The 27,917-nt window shown below is 32.8% G+C and overlaps 2 protein-coding genes across 2 annotated transcripts; one reads left to right on the forward strand and one right to left on the reverse strand.

The window, feature by feature from the left end:
- The first annotated feature begins 408 nt into the window (after positions 1-408).
- Positions 409-6,432, forward strand: LOC117928238 (flavin-containing monooxygenase FMO GS-OX-like 2). The gene is made up of 2 exons (XM_034848153.1): positions 409-1,004; positions 6,341-6,432. The coding sequence occupies exons 1-2, from the start codon at positions 470-472 to the stop codon at positions 6,430-6,432; spliced, it is 627 nt and encodes a 208-aa protein (XP_034704044.1). The 5' UTR covers positions 409-469.
- Positions 6,433-17,559: 11,127 nt separating this feature from the next.
- LOC117929317 (annexin D3-like) lies at positions 17,560-24,590 on the reverse strand. The gene is made up of 6 exons (XM_034849599.1): positions 24,515-24,590; positions 24,189-24,334; positions 18,723-18,950; positions 18,330-18,542; positions 18,153-18,242; positions 17,560-17,764 (listed from the first exon to the last, which is right to left on the reverse strand). Exons 1-6 carry the CDS (start codon positions 24,588-24,590, stop codon positions 17,561-17,563), a joined length of 957 nt encoding a protein of 318 aa, XP_034705490.1. The 3' UTR covers position 17,560.
- Between the last annotated feature and the right edge of the window lie 3,327 nt (positions 24,591-27,917).

Genomic DNA, 27,917 nt, shown 5'->3' on the forward strand with positions numbered 1-27,917 from the left:
GTGAATTAAGATAGAAAATTTTCAAATCATTTCATTTTAATTTATTTAAAAAGGGAAAAAAAATAATATCTACCCTTAAATATTTATCCCAACCCATTTTATGCAATAGAGATGATATGTCTTCTTTTAATTACTTCCATTAATTTGATTAAATTTTGCAGTTATCTTTTTTCCCTCATTTAATTTTGTCCACTCTATTGCAATACAATCATTTGGCCACATTTCCGATTCAGAATGATAAAGTCAAGATTGTAAATGAAATAATTTAATTATGATTTCCTTGTAATTTTAGAGTAATTTTCGTTTCTTATTGCCACTTGGGTATAATAAAATTGAAAAATTTATGTCACGTGCGCATAATCATAGTCTTCAACCTCAGCACGCGATCACATTCATTTCCTGCACCGTTCGCAGGTTATTTTGAGAAGAAAGGAGATCACACTCCCCAAACGGCGCCGTCTCACTCCCAATGGCCCAGTCAGCGAGAGTGGCGGTGATCGGAGCAGGCGTCGCCGGCCTCGCTGCCGCCCGGGAGCTTCATCGGGAAGGCCACCGCGTCGTCGTCCTCGAAAAAAGACACAGTCTCGGCGGAACCTGGCTATACGACTCACGAGTCGACTCCGATCCGCTCAGCCTCGACCCGGCCCGCGACGTCGTCGGCACCAGTCTCTACCACTCTCTCCGCACCAACCTCCCCCGCCAACTTATGGGCTTTCTCGATTACCCATTTGCGAAGCTCCCCCATGAGGACCAAAGAACCTTTCCAGGTCACGAGGAGGTGCTTCGGTTTCTGAACGAGTTCGCCGACGAGTTCCAACTCCGCGAGTTGATTCGGTTCTGCACCGAGGTCGTCCGAGTGGATCGAGCCGAGGGAAGGAACGACGCGTGGGTGGTTGAATCTAGGAATCACGGGTCTGACTCGGCAGCGGTGGTGAGGGAGGTGTATGACGCTGTGGTCGTTTGTAACGGTCACTTCACTGAGCCCCAGCTCGCTAAGGTTCCAGGTACGATCCTTTCTGGTGCGGTGAGTGCAGTTCCGGTGTTTTGATACAGTGCAGCGCGTCCCACAGTAATTCACTCTGCTTGATAGTAGTTAGAATTTGAGAAGGCAAAACTCTGTTCTCTTTGTAGGAGAAAACCAGAGTGAAAGAGAGTTTATATATTGTTCAAGAAACTCTATTACAAGAAGTAAAGACAGCTGTAGTGATAGCTGTCATAACAGAAATCAAATAAAGACTATCACGTGGGATCTGTAACCACTTCCTCTATCTTTGGCTTATCATCCCCCCTCAAGTGAAAGGGTCTTGGAGCTATGCAAAGCTGTGACTTAAGAGACAAGAACCGAGAACTTGTAAGATGCTTAGTCAAAAGATCAGCTGGCTGATCTTCAGTAGGTACAAAATGCAGTTGTATCTTGCCTCGTATGACTTGATCTCGGATGAAGTGAAGATCTATTTCAATGTGCTTTGTTCTAGCATGAAACACAGGGTTCTTTGCCATATGATAAGCACTGATATTATCATACCAGAGCAGGGGAATCGCAGGTATAGGAACACATAATTCTTGCAACAAGGCTTGCATCCATATAATTTCTGCAGTAGCTAAGGCAAGGGCACGATATTCAGACTCGGCACTGCTGCGAGACACCACCTTTTGTTTGGTAGAGGACCAAGAGACTAAGTTACCTCCCAGATACACCAAATAGCCACTGGAACTTCGCCTATCATCAGGTTGAGCACCCCAATCTGCATCTGAGAAGCCTTCGATTGTCAAATTGATTGAAGGACTCAGCAATAACCCATCTTGCATTGTTCCTTTAAGATAACGAAGGATTCTTTTGACTGAAAGCCAATGAGCTGAAGTAGGCTGTTGCATGAATTGACATGCCTTATTAACTACAAAAGCTATATCAGGCCTTGTTATTGTTAGATACTGAAGTGCCCCTACCACACTTCGATATTGAGTGACGTCGTCCAGAGGATCACCATCAAACTTGGACAAATTCTTCCCAACAGTTCCGGGTGTTTTTGCTGGTTTGGTATCAAACATTTCAGTTCGATGAAGCAGATCAGAAACGTATTTGGTTTGGCTTAAATTCATAGAGCCTTCATGGTAAGAGACTTCTATACCGAGGAAGTATGATAGCTGTCCCAAATCTCTCAAAGCAAAAATAGAATCAAGCTTAGCAATGAGTGAGGAAATCTGTGTTGAGGAGCAGCCAGTGATGATTATATCATCAACATAGACAAGAACAATCAAAGTAGTAGACTCACTAAAGTGTAGAAACATAGAACTATCAGTTCTAGAGTTGCTGAATCCCCACTGTATAAGGGCAGAACTGAGTCGTTGAAACTAGGCTCGTGGTGCTTGTTTCAAACCATATAGAGCCTTCTTCAATCGACACACTTTGGTTGGGAATTTAGTATCCAAGTAGCTAGGAGGTTGAGACATGTAGACTTGCTCTTCTAACTCACCATTGAGAAAAGCATTGTGAACATCAAGCTACCTAATTTCCCATTGAAAACAGAGAGCCACAGTTAGTATGATTCGAATGGTTGCAGCCTTAACCACCGGACTAAAGGTCTCAAAATAATCAAGACCATGAGTTTGGTTATACCCCTTAGCCACAAGTCAGGCTTTATATCTCTCTATGCTCCCATCTGGCTTGTGTTTCAACTTGTATACCCACTTACAGCCTATTAGATTAACTTTGGAAGGTTGTTCAACAAGATCCCAAGTTTGATTCTGATGAAGAGCAGCAATTTCTAAATCCATAGCTTGAATCCAATTTGGATCCTTGAGAGCTTGTTTGAGTGTATATGGTTCTGAGATCTTTACAGCAGAGAGATAAAAAATGGTCTTCTTCTTGGTTATACCTCGCATTAGCCTTGTTGTCATGCGTGGAGCAGGGGAAGGAGAAGGAGGTTGATCCTCATGTATAGCTTCGGGTAAGGTACTAGAGGCAGGAGTAACAGTAGGACTACTCACAGAATCAGAAGCTTCACTCGTGGAAGGAGAGGAAGAAAGTGAAGATGTGTGGCTGCCATTAGAACAGAAGGTTGGAGAAGGAAAGGAAGTTATAATGGCTAGAGTTAAAGTATCTGTTGAAGTGTCTTTGGTTGGGGAGAGAGGGTGAGTTTTAGCTAGAGGAAATTGTCCCTCATCAAAAACAACATGAGGAGTGATGTAAACTCGTCTAGTCAAAAAGTCAAGACACAAAAACCCTTTGTTATGAAGACTATAACCAAGAAATAGACTTTGAACAGAACGATATTGAAGTTTGTGACTGTTGTAAGGACGGATGAATGGGTAACACAAGCAGCCAAAGACTCTAAGGGACTTGTAATCCGGAACCTTTTGAAAAAGTGTGAAATAAGGGGAGTTATTTTGGAGTACCTTACTTGGCATTCTATTGATGAGAAATGTAGCTGTCTGGAAAGCATATTGCCAGAATTCCATTGGTAAGGAGGCATGAGCCAACAAGGCTAACCCGGTTTCAACAACATGCTTATGCTTTCGTTCAACTCTCCCATTCTGAGCTGAGTTATACGGGCAAGAAAACCGATGAAAAATGCCTGTTTGCTGAAGAAACATCTTGAAGGATCTGAACTCACCACCATTATCAGACTGTAGGCATTTGATTTTAGCATCAAATTGATTTTCTACTTGGAGTTTGAACTTCTTAAAAACAGGAAGGGCTTGATCTTTTGTTTGAAGAGGATAGAACCAGGTGTACCGTGAGTAGTCATCTAGAAACAAGATGAAATATCTAGCACCAGAGGTAGACTTGACTGGGGCAGGTCCCCAAAGGTCAGTGTGAACAAGTTCCAAAGGTTTGGAAGCACAAGAAAGTGAAAGATGAGTAGGTAATCTGTGACTTTTAGCAAGCTGACAAGAGGAGCAAACAGTATTTTTATTCTTTTCAAAGGAGACATTACAACTCTGCATAATTTGGGTTACAATGTCAGTAGAAGCATGGCCTAGTCCGTGATGCCATAACTTCACTTTATTATCAAAGATACTGGAATTATGAGAGTAAAAAGTAGAATAATTAGTAGCACCAACAAAGGCTACTTTCTTGCTGTTCAAAACTGGGAATCGGTAAAGTCCATTCTCAAGCTGGCCTTGAGCAAGCACCTTCTTCGTATGTAGATCCTTCACAAAGAAACTATTAGACCGAAACTCAATTAAGGCATTATTGACTGAGCAGAATTTAGCAACACTTATCAAGTTTGCTGATATAAAGGGGACATGAAACACCTTTTTGAGATGAAAAGAATGTGAATCAGAAAGTAAACGATGAGAACCAGTGTTGGAAATGGATAGGTGCTTACCATTACCAATTGTCACCTTATCTGTGCCTGTGTATGGTGAAGAACTGGTCAGATTGCCCACACTCTGAGTCAGATGATGACTGGCTCCAGAGTCAAGATACCAAGTGTCATCTGCAAGATTATTAGAAGAGGCAACCATAGCAGGTATAGAGTTTGGATTACCAGCATTTGAGGGAGAAGTATTACTGCTCTGAGAGCTTTGATAGGAGATATCAAATCTATGATAACAGATCTGAACAGTATGACCAAACTTGCCACACAACTGGCATTGTGGCTTCTCATAGCTGTTGGAATTGTGCCTCCCATTTTGGCCATATCGACCCCCTCGACCACGACCTCTGTAGGTATAGTTGCTGGTGTTTGGGGTATGATTCTGTCCTCGACCGCCATTATACCTCCTTCCACCACCTCTATTATTAGATGAAGAGGCATAATTGGCTGATATAGGAGAGAATTGTTCAATCGAGCTTTGTTGCTCAAGGCGATGTTCAAACGCAAGAAGCATGCTATGAACAACTTCAATAGAGATCTTGTCATCTCTAATATTAATAGCAGTTACAACTGCATTATAGTCGGATCCAAGTCCGCCAAGGAGATTCATAACCTGGTCTTGTTCTGAGACAGGTTCTCCAATTGTTGCTAAACTATCTGCAGCTCCTTTAACCTTCATGATATAATCGATCATAGACAGAGAACCTTTCTTGGTTGACTGTAACTCGAGCCTTAGCTGCATAATTCTGGCTCTGGAGGAAGATGAGAAGGTTTTCTCCAATGCATTCCAAGCAGAGTGAGAAGAGTTGTGACCAATGATTTGTGCCATGATCGCTGATGTGAGAGACGAGTAGAGCCAGCTGAGGATCGTTCGATCTTGTCTTCTCCAAGCAACAAAGGCAGGATTGATCAATCCTGAACTGAGTTCTTTATCTGGACAGATGGAAGATCCGTCTATGAAATCTTCAAATCCATTGGCAAAAACAACATTATCAATCTGAGATTTCCACAGAATGTAATTAGTCCGATCAAGTTTCACAGGTAGAGTATGATTGAGCATCTGATAAGAAGGATGAGACGCCATTGTAATGCTTTGTCCAGATCCAATCGAGTCAGAGGATGAAGAGGATTGAGTGGAAGCGGAAGCCATGATTGGATCTTAAGGAAAGAGATGGAAAACTGAGAAAAAAGAGGAGAATACTCACACCTTTGATCGAGAGGCTCTGATACCAAGTTAGAATTTGAGAAGGCAAAACTCTGTTCTCTTTGTAGGAGAAAACCAGAGTGAAAGAGAGTTTATATATTGTTCAAGAAACTCTATTACAAGAAGTAAAGACAGCTGTAGTGATAGCTGTCATAACAGAAATCAAGTAAAGACTATCACGTGGGATCTGTAACCACTTCCTCTATCTTTGGCTTATCTTGATGATTGCACATTTATCTATCCCATTGTGATCCAAATCTAGTGGGCCATGATAGAAAATCAATTGTATGCTACAGATACATTGGAAAAAAGAGCCATATTATTTTTATGGGTCAATAATTTAATTTATAATTTTTAATATTTTATATTGGTGAACACTCTGTCGTCTTTATTAGCTTTTATGGTTTCTAGGACTTTTCTTGTTCTGAAATTCTCGTCTTTGCTCTTTCTTTGTCCTTGGATCCATCTTAATAAACTATAGAGCAAGTTGTGCTTCAATCACACGATAGGAAAAATTTTAAAAATGTTATTAAAATAAATGATTGTCCCTTTGACTTTACTTTCTATTTTTTATATTTAAAATTAGAAGTTTGTATATAAAATTCCTATATCTTTTATAGATTTACGTTATGCTTTTAAAAAATTTTAAGATCCAAGGTGATAACCTTAATTTTTTTTTTTTTTAACGGTTTTTAATATCTTATATAAAAATAACTATTATTTTCTAGTTTTAAAAATAAAAAATTATAAGTGCATCCAAAATACTAAATGTATGTGTGATGTTGGATTTTTTGTTGTTAATATGTGACAGGTATTAAGAAATGGCGTGGATATCAAATACATAGTCATAATTATCGTACTCCCGAACCGTTCACGGGTCAGGTATTTCTTCATTTGCCATAATCGACTTTGCTTTTTTTTTTTTTTCATTGGTTGTTATTGACTACATAGCTAAATCCAATAGTTTCAATAGGTGTAATATTTGAGTTATGAAAGTTATCAATTTAGTGATTGTTTTCTATTTTTAAACTAAGAATATGATGGTAATTCCTATGTAAAATGTAAGAACTCGAAAATAATATCTTTTAAAAACTATTTAAAAATGTTGAGGTATTAAATTTTATTTATAATCTCAAATTTTAAGGAAATAAGGTAAATTCATACTTTTAATATAATATATATCAAATTTTATATAAAAGCTACTATTATTTTCTATTTTTTGAAGTCAAAAAATAAGAAATGTATCCATATTGAGCACTCAAGTGGTTGTGTACATTTCTCATGAAAAGAAATTGCTTTATTTTAATTTCATTAGATATAACGCGTTCATTTTTATATTGAGTCCACATGTGCTACTACTCACTGCTGATATATGTATAGGTGACCTCGTGTGTGCCAAATTCCCTCTTAGGTTACATATTTGCTACAACATGGCTCATATGTCTAAGCTTCCTTCTTAGTCCATGGTCTACATTTGTTGCACTATTGTCTCATGCGTGACAACATTGCTTATTGCTTTCTTTTGAGGCATGCATAGCCTATGCTATGTTCCATGATATTGGACCCAATTTTGTATGTTAGCAAGACTCACCATCACATGTAGATTAAATAAGGGCTTGAGGGGCATGCCCCCTTCTAATTTAAAAAAATAAAAAATAAAAAAATCCTTATGTGTAATGATCCCATCAAGTTTTTCATAAAGGAATTCTTATTTATAATTAGTGATTTTAAAAATATAAAATTCATTTAATTTTTTTTAAAATAAAAATAATTATATCTTAAATACTATGGATTTAAATGAAATAATGTTATTGTTTTTAAATAAACTAAGGAGTATTATTTATTTTATGGAGTTAATTTTATTTATCTCCCCGAGATTTCCGCTAATATATACTTAGCCATCATTAAAAAAATTTTAAACTAATAGTGACTAAGTATATTGGATCAAAATCTAGGAGAGATGAATTAGATTAAAAAGAAAATAAAACATTTTATAAAATCTGCATAATATCCTTACTTATTTTTTCCCTTTTATTTTATCTTTATCATTTTTTTCATATGAATATTATCTTAATTTATTCTTCTATATATATATATATTTGGAATAAAATTAAGTTTTTGATCATCTTATATTTGACATTTTATTAAATATATATTTTTTTTGTGGTATATTCTCTTTGATCCATTTCCATTTGAAAATTTTAAATTTATTTATATTAATTGAGTTTATATTTAATCTTAGCTATTTAAGATCATATGAATAATAAAATACTTTGAACTATAGACAATAATATCTATTAAATTCTTAGTAACTACTTATGTTTATTTAAGTTGATATATGATGTATTAAAACTCTAAATATCAAGAACTTAATATCTAACCCATTGTGTCATTCTCGAATTACCATATGATAGATAATTTTTAAGTAAATGATTATTTCTCCTCTTTCAATTAATTTTATATTTATATATTTATTTGAAAAAATCTCAATTTTTTATTAAAGAAATTATAATTTTTTTTTGAAAAAGTTTTAAATTTTTTATGAAAAATTATTAAAATTATTGAAAATTTTCTAGTTAGATTTTTAATCAATTAAATAAAACTTTAAATATTAAGACCTTAATATGTTAGCAAATGTGTCACCCTCATATGACCATATGATAGATAACTTTTAAGTAAATAATTTCATCACTTTCAATTGATTATAAAAAATTTTGAAAAAGTTTTAAAGATTTTTTAATGAAAAATTATTGAAATTTTCTAATTAGACTTTTAATCATTTTTTACTTTTTTGAGAAATTCTTCTGATTTTTAAAAAATAAAATCTAATAACTTTTTGCCAGCATTTTATTTATATATTAATGCGTAAATTACTTAGTTTGTTGAATGATAAGGAGGTTATTAGTGTATATATATATATATAGATGGATAGATAGATAGCTAGATAGATAATTTTGACCCTCTCCCCTATCAAACTTTTTGGCTTCACCACTACTTGCGATCATCCCTCGATCATGTTTGAGGCTCCTGGTTGTGTTTTTAGAGTGACATGCCCATTTTCAATATGTTCCATCACCACCCTTGGAGATAATCATTTCTTTCTCCCTTAAATAGTTTTTAAGCATTTCTTATTTAGACACAAGGAGACACTATAAGTGTTTCTACTTGCATAATGGATCTTCCTTATTTATAGAAAACATGAAAAATATTTCTCCCCTTGAAAACCCCTTTTTTAAGGAATCTCCTTCGGAAGAAAAATCATAGCTTAGTGGAATCTCATACTTTAAATTTTTATAAGTCGAGTCACCAATGGCTGCCTTGCGTGTGCATGTATGCATGCTGCAACTCCGTGTTTCCACATCAGAGCCAACACTTGGATCCATAACACTTATTCCTTTGCATTAATATGCTTCTCAGCTTCGCAAACACCGTAACTTTTCATCTTGTCTTCAACATGGCATGCCACCTTTATGCCATAAGCACTCATGGCTACAAGGTGCCACTACATGAAGCTTTGGTCCCACATCATTGTAGTCATGATGTTGAAAAACCACCACACCAAGTGGAATTTGCACCCTCATCAACTTAGCTGCGTATACTTTTGTACTATCTTTTCACACGGTCACAAGGTTGTATCCCTCTCCCACCTAGCTTCACTTTCAAGAGTCCCCTTTCAATGGACTGGGTAAACAATCCTTCTATTCTTTTTTACTTAGCCCCATATTTCTATGATCCAAGTTCTTATAAGCTTTTGACTTAAACTACTTTTGGATAATCAGAGGTGCATGATTTTTGTATATCTTAGTGGGATCTTGATTGTTACGAAATGGCTTAAAGAAAGTAGTATGAAAAGAATGATGAATTTTTAGTCTATTTGAAGGTTTAACCTATTTGTAATTGCACCAATCTTTTTCATTACTTCAAAGGCACCATCACACTTAAGGTGAAACCCCCTCTATACTTTTTGACTGTTGATGTTCTTTCAAACTTGTGGCCAACTTGAAACTTTATGGGCTTCCTCCCTTTATCATTATACCTTTTCATTCATTAATTTGTTGTCTTTTTCCAAACTTTTTTTTTTGCCTTTTCATGCATCTCTTAACAAGATTTCACGAATCTAAAGGCTATAGGACTTATGTTATGCCCAACTTACATCCTAACAAGGCATCCAAAGGTATGTGAAGTCTAGAAATCATATAGTGCCTCAAATACTTTCGTAGCATTTGCATCCATCTTTTTAGTTTGATTATCTATTTGGGGGTGATTTTAGTTAAAAATTTTGGTTTTAATCCCAACATCTTGAAGAACTCAACCTAAAACCTACTCATGAAGTGAGAATCTTTGTCACTCACTATATCCTTTGGTAACCCAAAGTGTTTAAAAACATAGCTAAAAAAACAAACATGTTGCTTTTTCAATAGGGTATGCATGTCATAGAGTTAGCACACAAGCATTAATACATAAAGAAGAGAGAATGACTCTCGTCATCAAGGTAAGAAAGGTAAGACTGTTAGAAAAGTTTTTCAAGTTCTAATGATGATGATGATGATGATAATGATGATGATAGAAGGAGCAACAATAATGGTAATAGATTATCAATAATGAAGATGGTGAGGGTAGTGGGTGAGGTGGTGATTATATTAGTTAAGCAAATCCAAGCGTGTCATAGGCATAATTATCAAGGTATTGATGAGCATATCTAGATTTTAGGTGTAGGATTATGACAATATTTTAGAGGAGTAGATGATAAATCACCTCTGTTAAGATTGAGGGTTAATTTCACTCCCCACGTTATATTTGGACTAAATATATCTTACCATCGTTAATTTGAAATTCTGTCAAATATTTCAGATATTCTTTTCATTTATTATTTTTACTCATTTCTTATTTGATTCAAAATTAGAGAAATATGTATTGAAACTCAAAATTTTGATGACTAAATATATTTAGTACAAAGTTGAAGGTCGATTGTGAAATTTTTGTATATAATTTTGATTAAACAATATATGTGGAATCATATAAAGACGAGAAATTCTCTTAGCCTACAACTATAAAGAACCATATCAATATAATAAATTTTCATAACCCAAAACTATTATCGTATAAATTTAAAATTCATTTAAGTTGTTCCTTCATTTCTTAGACTCTTTTGGAACTCTTCTTAATTTCTCTATGGTTCCTTGGAAATAATATCTATATCTAAAAGTTTTAGAAAAAAAATGTTAACATTTCCATGTTTCTTAATAGGGTGTTGTGCATCCAAAGGAGTAAAAATTCCAATTTAGTGCAATATAATCAAATGAAAAAAAATATAATAATTTTTTCACATTATACATTAACAAAAACTTTAATCATACAAAAAATTAAATTAACTAGGTTTGTCAAATTTTCTATTATAATCATCTATATCGTTAAATATTCCAATTTTTTTTTGCATAATATAAACTCTTCAATTTATCATCCAACAATTTATTCAAATATACATTTGATATCATTTAATCATTATATATAAATCTTCGATCCAAATGCATATTGATGCAAATGTTTACAGATAATTAAATAATACATTGTTGTTCTTGAGCTTTCACTAAAAGATACGTATTTGTACTCAAGTACTCTCCCATTGAAGTCTCCTTAGAGTAAATTAGTGTCAATATGATAATTCTTGTACCACTTAATATCATTGTGCAGATAACCCTACTAGGGAGCAAACGATTCTACCAAAATAAAATAGATATAGATAAAACATTTTTCTCACCCAAAAACTCCTTGATGGAGCTTACACATGAGAAAAAATGGGCAAGTGAAGTAGATGATTTAGGAATCTATCTACTGTAGATAAGTTTGTCCAAAAGTCAACACAAATTAGCTCTTGTATAAAGATGTATACGAACTAAAGCTCATAATGAATTCAGTCATGTCTCATGTACTAGTCAACACGATCTAGGTGAACATAAGAATCAAGCTATGGCCGAATTCTCACCATCATGAACTTACTAGAAGACAAAAATCGTTGCTAAGATTCTCCTTTAAACAGTTAAACTAATAAAATAAAGACATGTGTAAAGGAATGAAACATAAAAATAGAATAAGAGAGAGAACAAGGAATCATAAAATAATGATCACAATAGGCATAACACTTGACATTAAAGAAGACCCTTCAAATTCCATCTTTGACCTTGCAATCCCAACCTCTAGCTACAATCCAAGGCAAGGTTAAGTCCACCATCAAAGTGAACCCGATCAAGGTATGGAGTAAAAAAAATGGAGTCTGGGTCATAATCTATGTAAGGGAAAAAAGAATTTGGATATATTATACTCTTCATATGCAAGTTGGGGGATTATTTTTCTGTTGAACACTTGGCATGAAAACTTATCTTTGGATCCCTTAATAATTCTTTTTGTTTCAATCACATAATGTTGCATCATTTTTCTTGGATAAATAAGATATATTTGCACTCTTGGATATACTACTGGCTTCTACTTTCAAAATTTTCTAAAGAGCAATGAATTTCTTTTTATTTACTTTTTTAAAAAGAAAAATCCTGAGATATAATACAAAATCTAAGACTATTAGGGGTGTGATGGTTGGTTGGGTAATGGTTGCTATGCTGATAGGTGACGAGCTTCCCTCATGACTCTCAGTTATATATGTGATTTCAAGTAATGATTGTTTCCATATTGATTTAGGGGAGAGTTGTGTTTACAGGTTGTTATATGGGAAATATACGGTTTTGGAAACCTATATAACTGAAATATGAGATTTGTCTGATAATGAGAAAAATATTATGTGTTTCATGCACTATATACTATTTATACTTGTATTTTCAAAATTACCTCTCCATACCTACCTGTCAGCAACCATCACCAGTCAATCCCACTGTCACACACAACATGTTTTGCATTGCCCCTTGTTTCTTTCCTTCTTTAACCCACCCCATCTCATCTATTTTTATTTTTCTATTTTATACTTTTAAGTTAAAAAAAAAAAAAAAAAAATAACTGTCTTAAAGTAAAATAATTGGAAGAAAAAACGAAAAGAGAAAAAAATAAAATTCTAAGAAATAAACTAAAAAGATGAAAAAAAAAAGAATTCTAAGAAAGAATCTGACACTAGTATTTATATATTATTGTTTTTATAATTTAATTTTAATAAATATAGATATAAATATCTATGGAAAAAATAAATTAATTTTAATTATTTTATTTTTAAATTTCATTTAATTGCTTGTTAAAAATAAATAAAAAATTATAAATCGAGATGCAATAAGTGTATCATCATTTATTTTATATCATTGAATATATTTGAATTAAATATATTATAATTTTAATATTAAATATATCTTCAAGTTGGAAATATTATTACCATATGTTATAATATTATTGTCAAATAATGTATTATTATAAATGTATAACTATTTATATGTATTTGCTCTGGCAATGACATTTCTTTTTTTGTTATCTTAAAAGAAGACGTTCCAACTTGAATTGTACCAAAATGCAAAAGAATAAAAAACCAATAGGCCAAAATGTATAGACGCGTTGCATATTGGCCAAGATTCATAGATAGTCAAGTTCCAAACCGATTTATATCACAATCAACGTAACAAAAACTACCTAATGGCATTATACAAAGGTTAAAAAAATGGCAATAAGGCATATATAGTCAAAAGAAAAACAGGTAAGCCAGCCAAGCCTAGCACTTTGGACCTGAAAATTCAACCACTATGCTAAATTTGAACAGGTTTTACAGGTAGGAGCATGAATGACCTACCTTCATGTCCCCATCATTCACCCATTTATGGCATAAAACACAATAGTAAAGCCTAACTGTTATATATCTATCAATTTCCATATTGTATGGGTATGGGTATGGTGATGTGAGGATGATGAACTCCATCGTCCCCCCAACTGATCATTTGATGCTGGTGGGATCAACATCTGTAAGTGTGTCTGCTTGTAGGTCTTGATCAGCGTGAAGGACCTGAAAAAGGGCATCCAATGGGGGTAATGAAGGAGCGGGGGTTCCAAACCATCAATGACATATGTGCAGGCAGACACAAGCAATTTCTGGGAGGTTGTTCTACGCCTGAAGGGCCCTTCACACACCGATAATGATCAAGGTGGGTGGCGGGGGGTGGGGGAGGAAGCCAATTACAAGAGAACGGTGTGTATTTTGTATTATATATATTTTTTTGGTTAAACCTTGATAAAAATTTTTACATTATAAAATTTTATTATTTTATCTTTTTAATAATTTTCAAAAGATGTATTAAACGGTATATATTAAATTAATTAAAATAATAAAAATACATTTAATCATATAGCTACATCAAATTGTGACCCTTATACCATGCCATTTCCCAACCCTTGGACCTTCCTTTGTGACCTTTAGACCATGCCATTATGTGATTCTCTTGTGTAGTCAAGTCGTTCACCTTTGGTTTTTTGGGACTGTACCTTAGGTACTACCTTAATAGCCCTTAGGTACTACCTTAATGTACCTTAGGTGCTACCTTAAGGAATCTTAGGTACTACCTTAGTTAAAGTTGGGTTCTACCTTTCCCAAGCCTCGAACCTTCCTTTGTGACCATTAGACCATGCCATTATGTGATTTTTTTGTGTGGTCAAGTCGTTCACCTTTGGTTTTTTGGGACTATACCTTAGATACTACCTTAATAGCCCTTAGGTACTACCTTAAGGGACCTTAGGTACTACCTTAGTTAAAGTTGGGGTCTACATTTCCCAATCCTCGAACCTTCCTTTGTGACCTTTAGACTATGCCATTATGTGATTCTCTTGTGTGGTCAAGTGGTTCACCTTTGGTTTTTTGGGACTGTACCTTAAGTACTACCTTAATTTTCACATAATTTTTTTCATAATTTCATGTTATGAAAATATATAAAATTTACATAGCTTTAAACTATGAGTTGTACAAAAAAATTTATACGAATATATAAGATAATGGCTTCAAGTTTTGAAAATTTATTGTAATTATATTGTTCTCTAAGTTACAAGGTAAGAGAATTTATTGTTTATATAATTCTACACATATTATTTAATTATAATTGCATAAAAAAAACTAAACTAAAAATAAAAGTAATACTAAAATCCCATAATATAAATTAATAATAAAAATAAAAGAGAATAATTTTCTCTTAACTTCTAATTATAAAATTTTTTATTACAATCAAATGGAATATTTGCATAACTTTAGATTTTGAAATATTTTTTATATTGCTGTTAGTTGTATAATTGTAAAAAATTGTTATGTACAACTTTCAACCATAGATATACAAAATATTAATGTTTTTTATTATAAAAATATGTAAATGATATCTATTATTCATTTCATAGCTTTCGCTCCATAAATTATTTTATACGATTTTATTGCAACAAAATGTAAAAATAAAAATTGCCTAACTTCAAACTATAACATATTTTTTCACATAAATTTTGGTCATAAGAATTTCAAAAAATTGTAGAATAAGTCATATAAGTTTCAAATATATATACATAAGACAAATTTAATTGACAATAAAGGAAATCCCTTAGATAATGTTTTAGATTTTTTTTAAAATAAAAATAAAGTTATAAAATCTTATCTAATAATAGATCTTAATATTATACCGATTTAAATTCATTATATTCATAATATAAATGATAATAAATAAAATAAATCATTTACCATTGAAAATAAAATAAAAAATCTTAACTAGGTAGCATGATTGAAAATAAAATCATTATAAAATCTAACAAATAATGAAAATATCGATTTTGATGAATATATCGATAACTCAATTTTATAGATATATCGAGAAATATTTTGACACAAAACATAGTTGAGACAAAATTTTGGAGAAATGTTTTTTAAAATGATATAAAAGTAATAATCAACATTTTAAAATTGTTTTATTGATATATTCAACAATAATATCACGTATATGAGTAAAAAAATATGAATTTTATAAGTATACATTAATTATTAAACAACATTAAATATTATTCGACAATAATATTATAACATATGGTAATAATATTTCCACCTTGAAGATATATTTAATATTAAAATTATAATATATTTAATTCAAATATATTGAATGATATAAAATAAATGATGATACACTTATTGCATCTTGATTTATAATTTTTTATTTATTTTTAACAACCAATTAAATGAAATTTAAAAATAAAATAATTAAAAATAATTTATTTTTTCCATAGATATTTATATCTATATTTATTAAAATTAAATTATAAAAACAATAATATATAAATCCTAGTGTCAGATTCTTTCTTAGATTTTTTTTTTAATCTTTTTAGTTTATTTCTTAGAATTTTTTTTACTATTTTCGTTTTTTCTTCCCATTATTTTATTTTAAGAAAGTTCCCCCCCTCCCCCCTATTTTTTATTTATTTTATTTTTACGTTAAAGGTATAAAACAGAAAAATAGAAAAAATAAAAACAAATGAGGTGGGGTGGGTTAAAGAAGGAAAGAAATAAGGGGCAATGCGAAACATGTTGAGTGTGACAGTGGGCTTGACTGGTGATGGTTGCTGACAAGGAGGTATGGAGGGGTAATTTCGAAAATACAAATATAAATAGTATATAGTGTATGAAACACATAATATTTTTTTCATTACTAGGCAAATCTCATATTTCATTTATATAGGTTTCCAAAATCATATATTTCCCATATAACAGCCTATAAACACAACTTTCCCTTGATTTAGGGAATAACCCTTTTCACGTTGTAATTATGACTTGTAGTCTTATCTTATTTAATGCTAGCTAGACATGCTACATTAAATTTGCTAATGGGAGGAGGTTGTGCCTAACCAGCCTTTGATCACCAACTAACCCTCCTAAACGCTATGCTTAGAGGAAGGACGTATGACCCTCTTAGTAGGTCATGCACATAGGTGGGTTTGTCCGATGTCCAAGTCTTTCCATGTCATAGGGGCACCACTTGTTAAGCCAATCCAGTCCTAAAAAATTACCAGCTGTCCATATCATAGGGGCACCACTTGAATATTTGAAGATCGTAGTTTGTCCATATCTCATTTGCTTTCCTAGAAGGTAGCCACCAAACACCCGAGCTTAAGCATCTGGAGACAAAAGACTCTAAAAACTAGAGTTTCAGCTACCGAAGGAAATGATGTAAAATTGGTTATATAGGAGTTTTTAGTGCATTAGGTTGTTTTGGTTTAAGTTAGTAATTTTATTCCATTAATCCTGATTGAGGACTTTTTGTATTTTTTTTGTGACCTTCACTCCATTACACACACATAAGAAGTATAGAAAGGTTCATAAAAGCTATTGACTTTAAACAAACGGCATAACAGACTTTAGGGTATTTAAGTTGAGTGTTTTTAAGATAACTGTTTTAGAAATTCTTGATTGAGCGCAAAAACGCTCCTTGAGATCGCTCATCATTGTGCATGAGCATTGACAAGGGGCACTTAAGCAGTAGAAGCACTCAAGCACACTTATTCAACACTCAAACATTTGGGTTTGGGTTTTCCAAAAATTAAGTCCTAGACATGAGATTTGGCCGTATAGGTTCTAGGACATAAGTCTTAGAGTAATTTCCACTAGGTAAATTTGTGTACCAATTTTCCAAGTAGTGGATTATAGCTTTATGATCTCTAACCACATACTTTTTACATACACAAAGTGTCTGAGAAACTTCATCCCTGTGTGTGGTTGTCCAGGTAAATCATGCATCCCTGTTGTGGTTGAAGTTTTGGATAGGTTTTTTAACTTATTAAAAGAATTATAAAAAACAAAACTTGGTAAACTTTGGGCTATAATAAAACTTATTTTCTATGTCTAACTGAAACCAGTAATTAGGATACGAGGGAAATGGATTCATGCCCCTAAATCTGAATAGGCCAGAAAAGGAGTAAAATAATGAATATCAAGCTAACACTCTTATTTACCAGAATAAATTATGAATTAATTACTTCCAAAAAGAGCTAGTTTGCAATGTATAGTCAACTATAATAGGCCAAGATTGTGCGGTGAGAATCAAATTCTTGCTCCAATTAAGGTCATCAAGAAGTCCTTGTAGCCCCCTGATGTTTTGCGTACCACTGCATCATCAAGACTTACCTTGTTCATGTTGAAATACTCTTCTTTGATCTTCATCATGTCAATTTCCACTCGAGCCAAAATGGCTCTTGCTAATGAATGAACATCTGTCCGATGACCACTGAGGGAAGCTCTTATAACCTGGTGATGGTTCAAACAAAGGAAAAAGAAATTTCATGAGAAGCTTATAGTTTAATATTATCTCTGACAAATACGAAGAAAATCTTTTGATGGAAGCAGTTTAAGAAAAATGACTTTCATTCAGAAGATGAAGTTCTGTACCAACCAGAACCTTTTTATAAGTTTCAAAATCATGCTCCTGTTTAATAACTTCAAGCAAGTTTACCGCCAATCGTCCTTAAGATTACTCCAAAAAGCATCCTATCACTCTATTTGGATGGTGAGAAATTTTTTTAATCATCATGACACACAATTTGAGACCATAAGAAACACTAAGCATAAGTTGTGTAATACCAAGTCAGGGTAAGCTTAAAAAAATTTATTTTCTTTATTTATATATTTCCATCACCTCGGCAGAGTGTTTCTCGGGAGCATCAATGCATAAAATTACCACCCGCAATAGAGATCCCAAATCATCACTCCCTGAGCTCATAATAGCCTGTCAAGAAGGTATATATGTGTCAACTTTCAGTAAAAGAAAATGGCTAGAATAGATTTGTTAACTAACCATATATAAAAACTGAACCTGGTAGATAGGAACTTGGTAGTTTTGTTTATAATGCTTAAAAGTTGCTCTGAGCTGGAAGAAATTCCTGGTGCTGAGTATCCACATAACTTCATCACGATCCAATTGCTTCTTTTCAATGGCTTCATGTAGCTTAGCAGCCTCAGATTTTGCAACATTCAAATCCACCAATTCTCTATCATACCTGTAGGAGCTCACCAAGCCCAGTAGAAGCTGTGCATGACCCACATTACAAGTCATTCATAGAAATGCAAATGGTGTGCATAAAGCATAAGTTTAAACCCTAAAACTGAAACATATTTTCTTAATTATTAATAGGACAAAATAAAGAAATGACAATGATATCACAAATCCATATATATTTTGACTTGTATATCTAAGAGAGTGTACCACCTTTTGGAGAGACGATGAAACTTTGGATGTGATGGCTTCTTCAAGGGAACAATCAAATAAAGAGCAGTAGGCCTGCCTTACTGCCATTAGATGGTTAGGAGATGATGCGCATGCTATCTCGACAATGACTTGCAGTTGAGTGATGCCCGCCTTCCCCTTCTTCAAGGTCTTCTCTACCAACTTGGCATCCCTTTCAGGCGGTTCTTCCATCCAATAGGACATTGCTTTCTATTATGAAACATTTAATACCTATTATGGTCCATATGCATGGGGTTTCACATGGGGAAGACTAGCTTCTGCGAATTAAATATTTTAGGCTCATAATCATCATTAGATGATGCCAATGTAGTTATGCATGAAGGGGACAATCTTTTACCAGAAACACTCTCCTATACTCAACTAGGGATTGAACCCTAATCTGCCTTTAAAGAAAAATAATGAAGGCATAGAAAGATGCAAAATGGTATGGGATTTAAGGTCAGGCTGTATAGAACACCATTCCTTCCTTCAATTTTTGACAGGAATAAAGGACTGCCACTTTCAGAGAGAGAGAGAGAGAACTCAATTTCTGCGAAGCTAACTAGCCCAATGCCCTTTATATCTATGATAATATATATCAACTGTCATCAACAAATTAGCATGTGCTTCACAATATGATACATAAAACATCAAAATCTTCATCTTAAACAGCCTTGTTTAGTATCCTTGCAGAACATTTTTTTTTTTGTCTAAAAATTAGGAATATTTAGAAGATATATATATTTAGCTGTAAATATCTCTTTATTATCTAGTTGTTAGGAAAATATCCGTATGCTTATTTCTAGGAGTTAGTTTCAATTGTACCAAAAATAGTGGGACTAATTAGCTTATAAAGGCCCGATTGTACTCTTATTATTATGTATGAATGAAATATATATTTCATTAAACAACTTGTAGTGTTTTAGCTTGTATTTCTCTTATTGTTAATTTTCATGGTATGAGAGCCTTTGAAGCTAACAATTAGTTAAGGAAAACAATCGATGACAGGAGCAAGCAATGACGATGACTCTTAGCCAACCTCTAAAATTATTCCCACTGCCTTTCTGACAATCTGACCTTGCAAATCATGACACATAAATTGAACAGAAATTTTTTTCTTTAATGGTTGTGATCCGTTCAAATAGTAATTTGTGGTAAAGGAAAGATTGGCTACCTTGATGGTACCATGTCCCAGCCAAAGAGTGACGGTCCCTTATTCTCCAATTGGGATGCTCAAAACTCAATGGTTATAGCTTGGTTAATACACTCAATGGAAGACAGGATTGGAGACACATACCTATTTTATCCGACCACCAAAGGAATCTAGGATGCTATAAATTTGGCATACTTAGACCCTGAATATTCGTCTCAAATGCTTGAGCTACGAAACAAAGCCTGTGACCTACAATAGGGTGAGATAGACGTGACTTAATATTTCAATTCCTTGACCAAATTGTGACAGGAATTAGATTTCTTCAACAATTGCTAGTGGCGTGACCCTAAAAATGTGGTGATGTATTGGAAGATGAAAAAGAAAGACTGAGTCTACAATTTCCTTGGTAGTCTTAACAAGAATCTCGATGGACTGAAGTGAGACTTGCTGGAATGAAACCATTTCCGTCCATTGAAGAAGCCTTTGCAACAGTTCAACATGAAGAAACTCGCAAATGTGTTATACTAGGAAATTCATCAGCTCATATCATGGAAAATTCTACTCTTGTTGTTTGTCGATCAAACACCCAAAAGAATGGATAGTTGTGGTGTGATCATTGTCAAAAACCACATCATACTAGAGATAATTGCTGAGAAATCCATGGTAAACAAGTTGATTAGGTACCAAGGAGTGCAAGAGGACGATGTGACACAAAAGGTCTCCATATAAGTCAAGAGCTAGAAACGTCAAAAGACACATGCACTTGATGTCACTCTCACCAAAGAACAAATGGAGTATCTCAACAAAATAATATATGGAAATCAGATATCTAGTACCTTACTAATGGTGTAAAAAGGTTTCCCCCTGACTACTTTCAGTGGTTTGACTAGGAAAAGTGAACTATGGATCATAAACTCTGGGGCTACAGATCACATGATGGGTTGTGAGAAATTATTCTCATCTTATACTCCATGCTCCAGGAATCAGAGAGTCAAATTTGCAAGTCCTATGATCTCACTTAAGGAAGTTCTTCATGTGTCAATTTTGTCTTACAATTTAATTTCTATTAGTAAAATTACTAAAGAGTTGAATTGTTTGATAAAATTTTCTCCTACCAATTGTGTTGTTTTTGATGACCGAATCTTGGGAAGGACGGTTGGCAATGCTAAGGAGTTTAACGGATTATACCACTTTGAGAAGAATTTTTTGGTGAATGGTCAAGCTCATAATGCGGTGTGCAATCTCTCTTTCTCTCTTGTGAAGTTCAAATAATGTTTTTCCATCGTGGCCTAGGACATCCAAGTTTCTTGTATTTAATACATCTTTTTCCATTATTGTTTAAAAATAATGACTCGTTTCAATTCGAAGTTTGCCAATTAGCAAAATACAAGCATGTTTCCTATTTTTCTCATTTATATCGTGCTTCAAAACCTTTTGCATTGATTCATAACAATATTTGGGGGTCCCCCTCGTTCTGAGAGTCTTACTAACAAATGTTGGTTTATTACATTTATTGATGACCATACTCGATTGTGTTGGGTTTATCTTTTGAAAGATAAATTTGAAACAAAAAAAATAAAAATAAAAAAGTCTTTAAAAACTTCCATAGTTTGGTAAAAACTCAATACAACAAAGACATCAAGGTTTTTCATATTGATAATAATACAAAATACTTTAATTCTATACTGAATGAGTTTCTTATCAAACATGACATAATTCATCAAAGTTCTTATATCAACACTTCACAACAAAATGGGATTTTAGAAAGAAAAAATTGTCATTTGTTAGAAGTTGCTAGGTCGTTATTGTTTCAATGTGATGTTCCAAAATATCTTTAGGGGGATGTCATTCTTATTGCATGTTATTTAATAAATTGCATGTCGAGTTGTGTTTTAAATTACAAAACTCCATTAAACTATCTTCAAGAGTTCTATCCAAAGTCTTGCATGTTCTCAAGTCTTGATCTCAAAATTTTTGGGTGTTTAGCGTTTGTCCACAATCATGATCCATCCTATTCAAAATTGGATCCTAAGAACACTAGTGTATTTCCTTGGATATTCACCCACTCAAAAAGGATATAGGTGTTATTCCGGTGAGAAATGAAAATATTTCATATCTCTAAATGTAACATTTTTTTTAAGACACTCATTTTTTTTAGAAAAAATTCAGGGGGAGAATTCAAGTGGAAAATTTTTTAACAAAATGAATTTTTTGGAAGGAAATTTGGAGAGAACTAGATCATGTATGCCTCACCTAATTTTGAACTTTGTGGCATATGAACACTTATCTTCCTTAGTTTAGGCACTTTGCACTAATCTTTTAGATGAAGATATTCGAAAGAATGTGGAAGAGCCATTGAAGAATCCAACTTGGAAACAGGCTATCATGGAGGAAATGGAAGCCCTAGAATAAATACAACATGGGACATAGTTCAAAATCCTAAAGAGAAAATACCAATGGAATCTAAATGGGTATTCACCATCAAATACAAAGTTGATAGATTAATTGAACGATACAAAGCAAGGCTTGTAGCGAAGGGGTATACTTAGACCTATGGGATTGATTATTATAAAATATTTGCTCCTGTTGTCAAATTAAACATTGTTAGAGTTCTTTTCTCACTTACAACAAATCTAGACTGGACTCCCCAATAGATGAATGTGAAAAACACATTCCTTAATGGCGAATTGGAGGAAGAAGTTTATATAAACCTTTCGCTTAGATTTGACAAGGAAAGCAAAGTTGGAAAAGTTTGCAAACTCAGAAAGTCACTCTATGGCTTGAAACAATCTCCTCATGCATGGTTCAATCGTTTTTCAAAGTCTCTACATTATCAAGGATACACTCAAGCTAACTCAGACCATATATTATTTTATAAGCATAAAAATGAGAAGGTAACTATTCTCACAGTTTATGTGGATGATATCATCTTAACTAGTAATGACAAGGGAGAAAGAGAACAATTAAAGAAAAAGCTAGCTTTGGAGTTCAAGATGAAGGATCTAGGAAGCTTACATTATTTTCTCGAAATGGAAGTTGCAAGGAGCCTTGAGGGAATCTCAATATCTCAATATCTCAAAGGAAGTATGTTTTAGATCTCTTAAAGAAAACAAGTATGATTGGTTGCAAACCGACTAATACACCAATGGATCCAAGTACCAAGTTGAGTAGCAAATCAACTCAAGGACCCGTGAATAAAGGAAGATACCATAGATTGGTGGGAAAACTCATTTATTTATCCCATACTAGGTCGGATATTGCCTTTACAATAAGTTATGTTAGCCAGTTCATGCATGCACCATTAGGTGAGCATATGGAAGCAATTCACAAAATCTTGAGATAGATAAAAGGAACGTTTGCAAGAAGCATTAATTGAAGTCTATACTAATGCAGACTAGGTAGGTTTAATGGATGATTGGAGGTCTACTTTAGGTTATTATTCATTGACTTGGGGAAACCTTGTAACATGGAGAAGTAAAAAGCAAATTGTGGTTGCTAGGAGTAGTACCAAAGTAGAACTAAGAGCAATCGCACATGCAATATGTAAAATTTTGTGGCTAAAAATGATACTTAAAGAGTTAAAAGTTATGGTCAAGGAGTCAATGGAAGTTTACTGTGACAATAAAGCAACCATAAATATTTCACATAGTCTAGTTCATCATGATAGAACTCAGCATGTTGAAGTTGATTGTCACCTCTTCAAGAAAAAGATTGATAAAGGAGTTGTTTGCATAACTTATATTCCTACAACCAAGTAGGTTGCTGATGTGTTGACAAAAGGCCTAAGTAGGCCACTATTTGAAAAATTGAAAGATAAGCTGGGGATGTACAATTTCTACAATCCAGCTTAAAGAGTGTAGGAATATTTAGAAAATTTATATATTCAGTTGTAAATATCTCTTTATTTTCTGGTTGTTAGGAAAATATTTGTATCCTTAATTCTAATAGTTAGATTCAATAGTATCCAAAAGCCTATAAAGGCCAGATTGTACTCTTATTATTATGTATGAATGAAATATATATTTCATTAAAGAACTTGCAGTGTTTTGATTGAATTTCTCCTATTATTAGTTTTCATTAATCAATGTATCCTTAATTCTATTTTTTATATATGAGAATGATCATCATGTATCTGGAGTCTACCTAGATGTGTCCCCATTTAATTGATTACCTATGCTTGATATCGTTTTTCATCTAATTTCACCTAACTTAATTCCTAACAGCTAGCGATGGTTGAAGGTTAAAATTTTTTTGTTCATAAAATTAAAACAGAGAAGTATATGAAAACAAAGTACCCCAAGTACACCAGAGAGTGCAGATTGAAGACAATGAATGATGGATTCTTTAAAAAGCTGTTGATAAGTCTCTTTGATCTTCTTCCTTTGAACTGCTTTTCTGTGTCCCAATATCCATATTATCACTTCCTGATCCACTCCCCACCCTACGTACAAACAAGCATATAAATAAATAATAATCATAATAATAAAGTAGTTTGCTATATATATATATATATATCATTCTGAACTATATACCTTCTAACACTGTTGATGAAAAATGAAAAAACCTAAGGAAGAAGATGAAGAGAAATGAAAGAAAGAAGAAAAAGAAGAGGGATAGAAACCTTGTAAAGCTACTCTAAGTCTCTCACTGTCTTGGGTTGGAGAAGGGACTACATCAGGCAGTCTAAGTGTGGCCATTTTTCATATTTTTCTTTACCAAAATGAGAACCACTCTTTATAGAGAAAAGCTTGTGTTATTCATTTACTTATTTGTTCTTCTTTTTGAGAAAGATCCATTGTGTCAACCCCTTCTTTCCTCTCCCTTTCTCTCCCTTCTTTATTCTTATTCTTTTTCTATTTCTTTTTTGTTTTTTCCTTTTCACTTCTGATGGGAAACCAACAAGTAATCTTCATCGCAATGTAAACAACTCATCAAATGAAATCCTTAAAAGAGGATTCCCCATATGAGATTCATATCTTACGATTACCTTTTATTTTACAAGAGCATTATATGATTTGTATGAGATGCCATTGCTGACATCATGGAAACAATTTGAAGGTTTGCATATCCAAAACGAAAGGATGGAAGAAAAATGTATAAAAAAATATAAAAATTACAAATATGATGATAATTTGAGAAAAATATTATTTGAAATTAATGCTTGTTGGACGACAATATAAATGGAGGAAAAATGTATTCCATCTATTTTTTCGTCATTTTTTTTTTTTTTTGCTAAGTCAAATAAATTAATTTGCCCATTAACATACAAATGCCCAAAATTTCTAATGTCAAAAGTTACAATTTATAAATTTTTCTATTCATCAGAAATAAAATAATTACTTTACAAAGAAAGTAATGTCAAAAGTTGGCATTCATCAAACAACTTGAATGAGCCTTCACAAAGAAAGAAGGGCCCATTTGAGAGACTTTTGAAGGTCAGTGTATCAAAGCAATTTCTTACTTTATTAATTTCATTTCATGCTTAATAAATTCACTATGTGATTGATGTGGTGATAATTATAAAGTATATAAAATCTAGAAGGATTAGTCTTACAGTTGACATGTAGGTTAAGGAAGAATCATTCAAATCCGATCAGATCAAGCTTGGTTGGAAAATCTCTACTGCAATATGAGGTTGGTGAGACTTGAATTGACTTCCAAATGGACCAACTTTCACTTTATAGCTTTATTGTATATGTTTTCACTTAATATAATGACTAGGCCTAACCCCATTTGGGATTTGTGAAATCCAATTGAAGTTGAAAGAGAATTGGACAAATCAACATAGTATACACCTGTGACAGAGCATGATAAAAGTATATTGCTTCCCTTTAAAAGGGAGAAAAATATCGTTTGGGGGATTGAAAAAAAGAAGAAAAAAAGAATGCATAGCTTTGAAATAGTTGCAACTTAAGTTTCCAAATCAAATTGCTTTTGAAGATGCATGAGAAGTGAATTTATTATGCAGATAATGATGTGGAAAGGGGAAATTGTTTATAGTTTCAATTATATTAGTTTTATAAAATTACAAAAGAAAAAAAATTATCTTTTCTTTTCTTATAGATTTTTGAAAAAAAAAATCCAAGCTAGGGAGACCAATATTTTGCACAATTCTAGAGAGTAATTGTATGCAAAATAGAGTAGTAGAAACAAATGTAATGTCTGAATCAAGAGCATTTGTATGCAAATATAATTAAGTTCGGAGATAAGTTATTCAAATGATGGCTCTTAGAACAAGTCATAGGGTATGATGTTGAATGCAAAAAAAGATTTGGTCTACTATTGCCAAATGCTAAATGATTTTCAAATAAAGTGGTCAAAACTTGATTTGACAAGTGGTATCACAATTAAAGGTCATGTGAGCATCATGGTGAGGGAGGAATTATTGGGGTGCAATAATACCACTCTTAAGCTCAAAAATGGGTGAACTAAATCATGATTCTTAAAATAGACGTGTATAGTGTGATGGAATCATAGAAATCTTTCAAGCAACCTAGGGGTTTGAGGTAGGTTGATGTTACATTTTAGTTCTTATTCTAAGTTGTTTGTTTCAAGGATATTTTTACATGATTTAAGTCTTCCAATCAAATAGATCCAAGATAGATTAACATTTTCGAAGGGTAAACTTTTTGGAAAAGTAAAAGGTGATGGGATTTATGGGAGTGTAATAATGTATGGGAAGATTGTTTCCACCTTTCCTTTGGCTTAGAAAATCTTTAAGGGTCCCAAAGAATGTTATGTAAATCAAAACGGGTATCATAAATCTAGGTGCATGAAGCTGTTATTTAATTTACACACTTTCAAATTTATGATTTTTAAAAATAAAGTAAAATAAAATTCGTTGCCGTTTGAAAGGTATTATAGCTACTTTCACATGCACTTTATTCCTTTTTCTTTTTATCATTACTAAAGCTATATGTAGGGTATAGAGTTACTTAGTTCCCAAGCAAACGAGTTAATAATGGAATAAATATAGACATTAGGATTAATGCTCTTTCTTCTAACCCAAGAAAAGAAAGCTTAGGTCTTCTAACTTGAAAAAGTGAATATGAACGCTCGGAAGGACCACGGAACCTCATTAGGATTAATTAGGTCTTTCTACAATTGCTCCATAGTGCTTTAATGATAATTTTTTTTAAAAAAATAGTTTAGTTATGAATACTTGACCAATGTTTACCCTATAATTCCACTAGCAAGCAATATGTCCTAGGAAATATAATTGGACAATCATTTTCAAAGAAAATACTAAAAACTAAGGGGAGAAGAAAAAAATAAGAAAGGATTGTAGTCGTAATTGAATTATAAAAACTCTAAAATAAATTTTAAAAATAAATAAGTAATTTAATTAAAGTAATACAACACCTAAAGATAATTTTCATTATTTAAAAGAAAAAAACAATTTTCATGTGGTAAGACTTTATCTATATGGTACCAAAATCAAATCAACAATTTATCATTAACATGGTCTTGTATTGGAGAATAAATTGAATACGAACTATATTCCACAACGTAAAATAAATTTCTAGCAACTTCATGAAAATATCAATAAATTGAATTGATTGGTTGAAGGAAAATAAAATATGGGAATTAAACTACGTTAAATCTTTTTGTATACAAAATGAAAATAAAAATTTTATGATTTTGGATTAATGTCATTGAAGCAAGATTAGACAGTCCAAGGTGCCTTTGCTTGGAATACCTTTGATTCTAATTAAGGAGTCTTGTGATAGTACAGGGTGAAGACCCTTGGTTTGGATGAAATTTTATTTTAGTATTTGGCTAAAATTAATTTTCAATTTCTAAAAAATCAATATTGTTACATTCTATACAACATACATTTCTTAAAATTTGGTGTAATCTTTGGTTTTTGTGAACTTAATATGTATGTTGAGGGCAAGTGTGGACAGTCCCACTTGAAGTTAATTAAGAATCAAAACCATAGTATTGACCATGGAATATTTTTTATAAAGGTTAAAGCCACTTGTTATAATACAAGGTGATAACATTGATTTTTTAAAAATATT

Source organism: Vitis riparia, chromosome 13 (genome assembly GCF_004353265.1).
Source record: "Vitis riparia cultivar Riparia Gloire de Montpellier isolate 1030 chromosome 13, EGFV_Vit.rip_1.0, whole genome shotgun sequence".
NCBI lineage: Eukaryota > Viridiplantae > Streptophyta > Magnoliopsida > Vitales > Vitaceae > Vitis > Vitis riparia.

Coding starts and splice junctions, on each gene's coding strand:
- LOC117928238 (XM_034848153.1), top strand. CDS start 470: ATGGCCCAGTCAGCGAGAGTGGCGGTGATCGGAGCAGGCGTCGCCGGC. Junction 1,005..6,340: donor CCAGCTCGCTAAGGTTCCAG/GTACGATCCTTT, acceptor AATATGTGACAG/GTATTAAGAAATGGCGTGGA.
- LOC117929317 (XM_034849599.1), bottom strand. CDS start 24,590: ATGGCCACACTTAGACTGCCTGATGTAGTCCCTTCTCCAACCCAAGAC. Junction 24,335..24,514: donor ACTTAGAGTAGCTTTACAAG/GTTTCTATCCCT, acceptor GTTTGTACGTAG/GGTGGGGAGTGGATCAGGAA. Junction 17,765..18,152: donor CCGAGAAACACTCTGCCGAG/GTGATGGAAATA, acceptor AACCATCACCAG/GTTATAAGAGCTTCCCTCAG.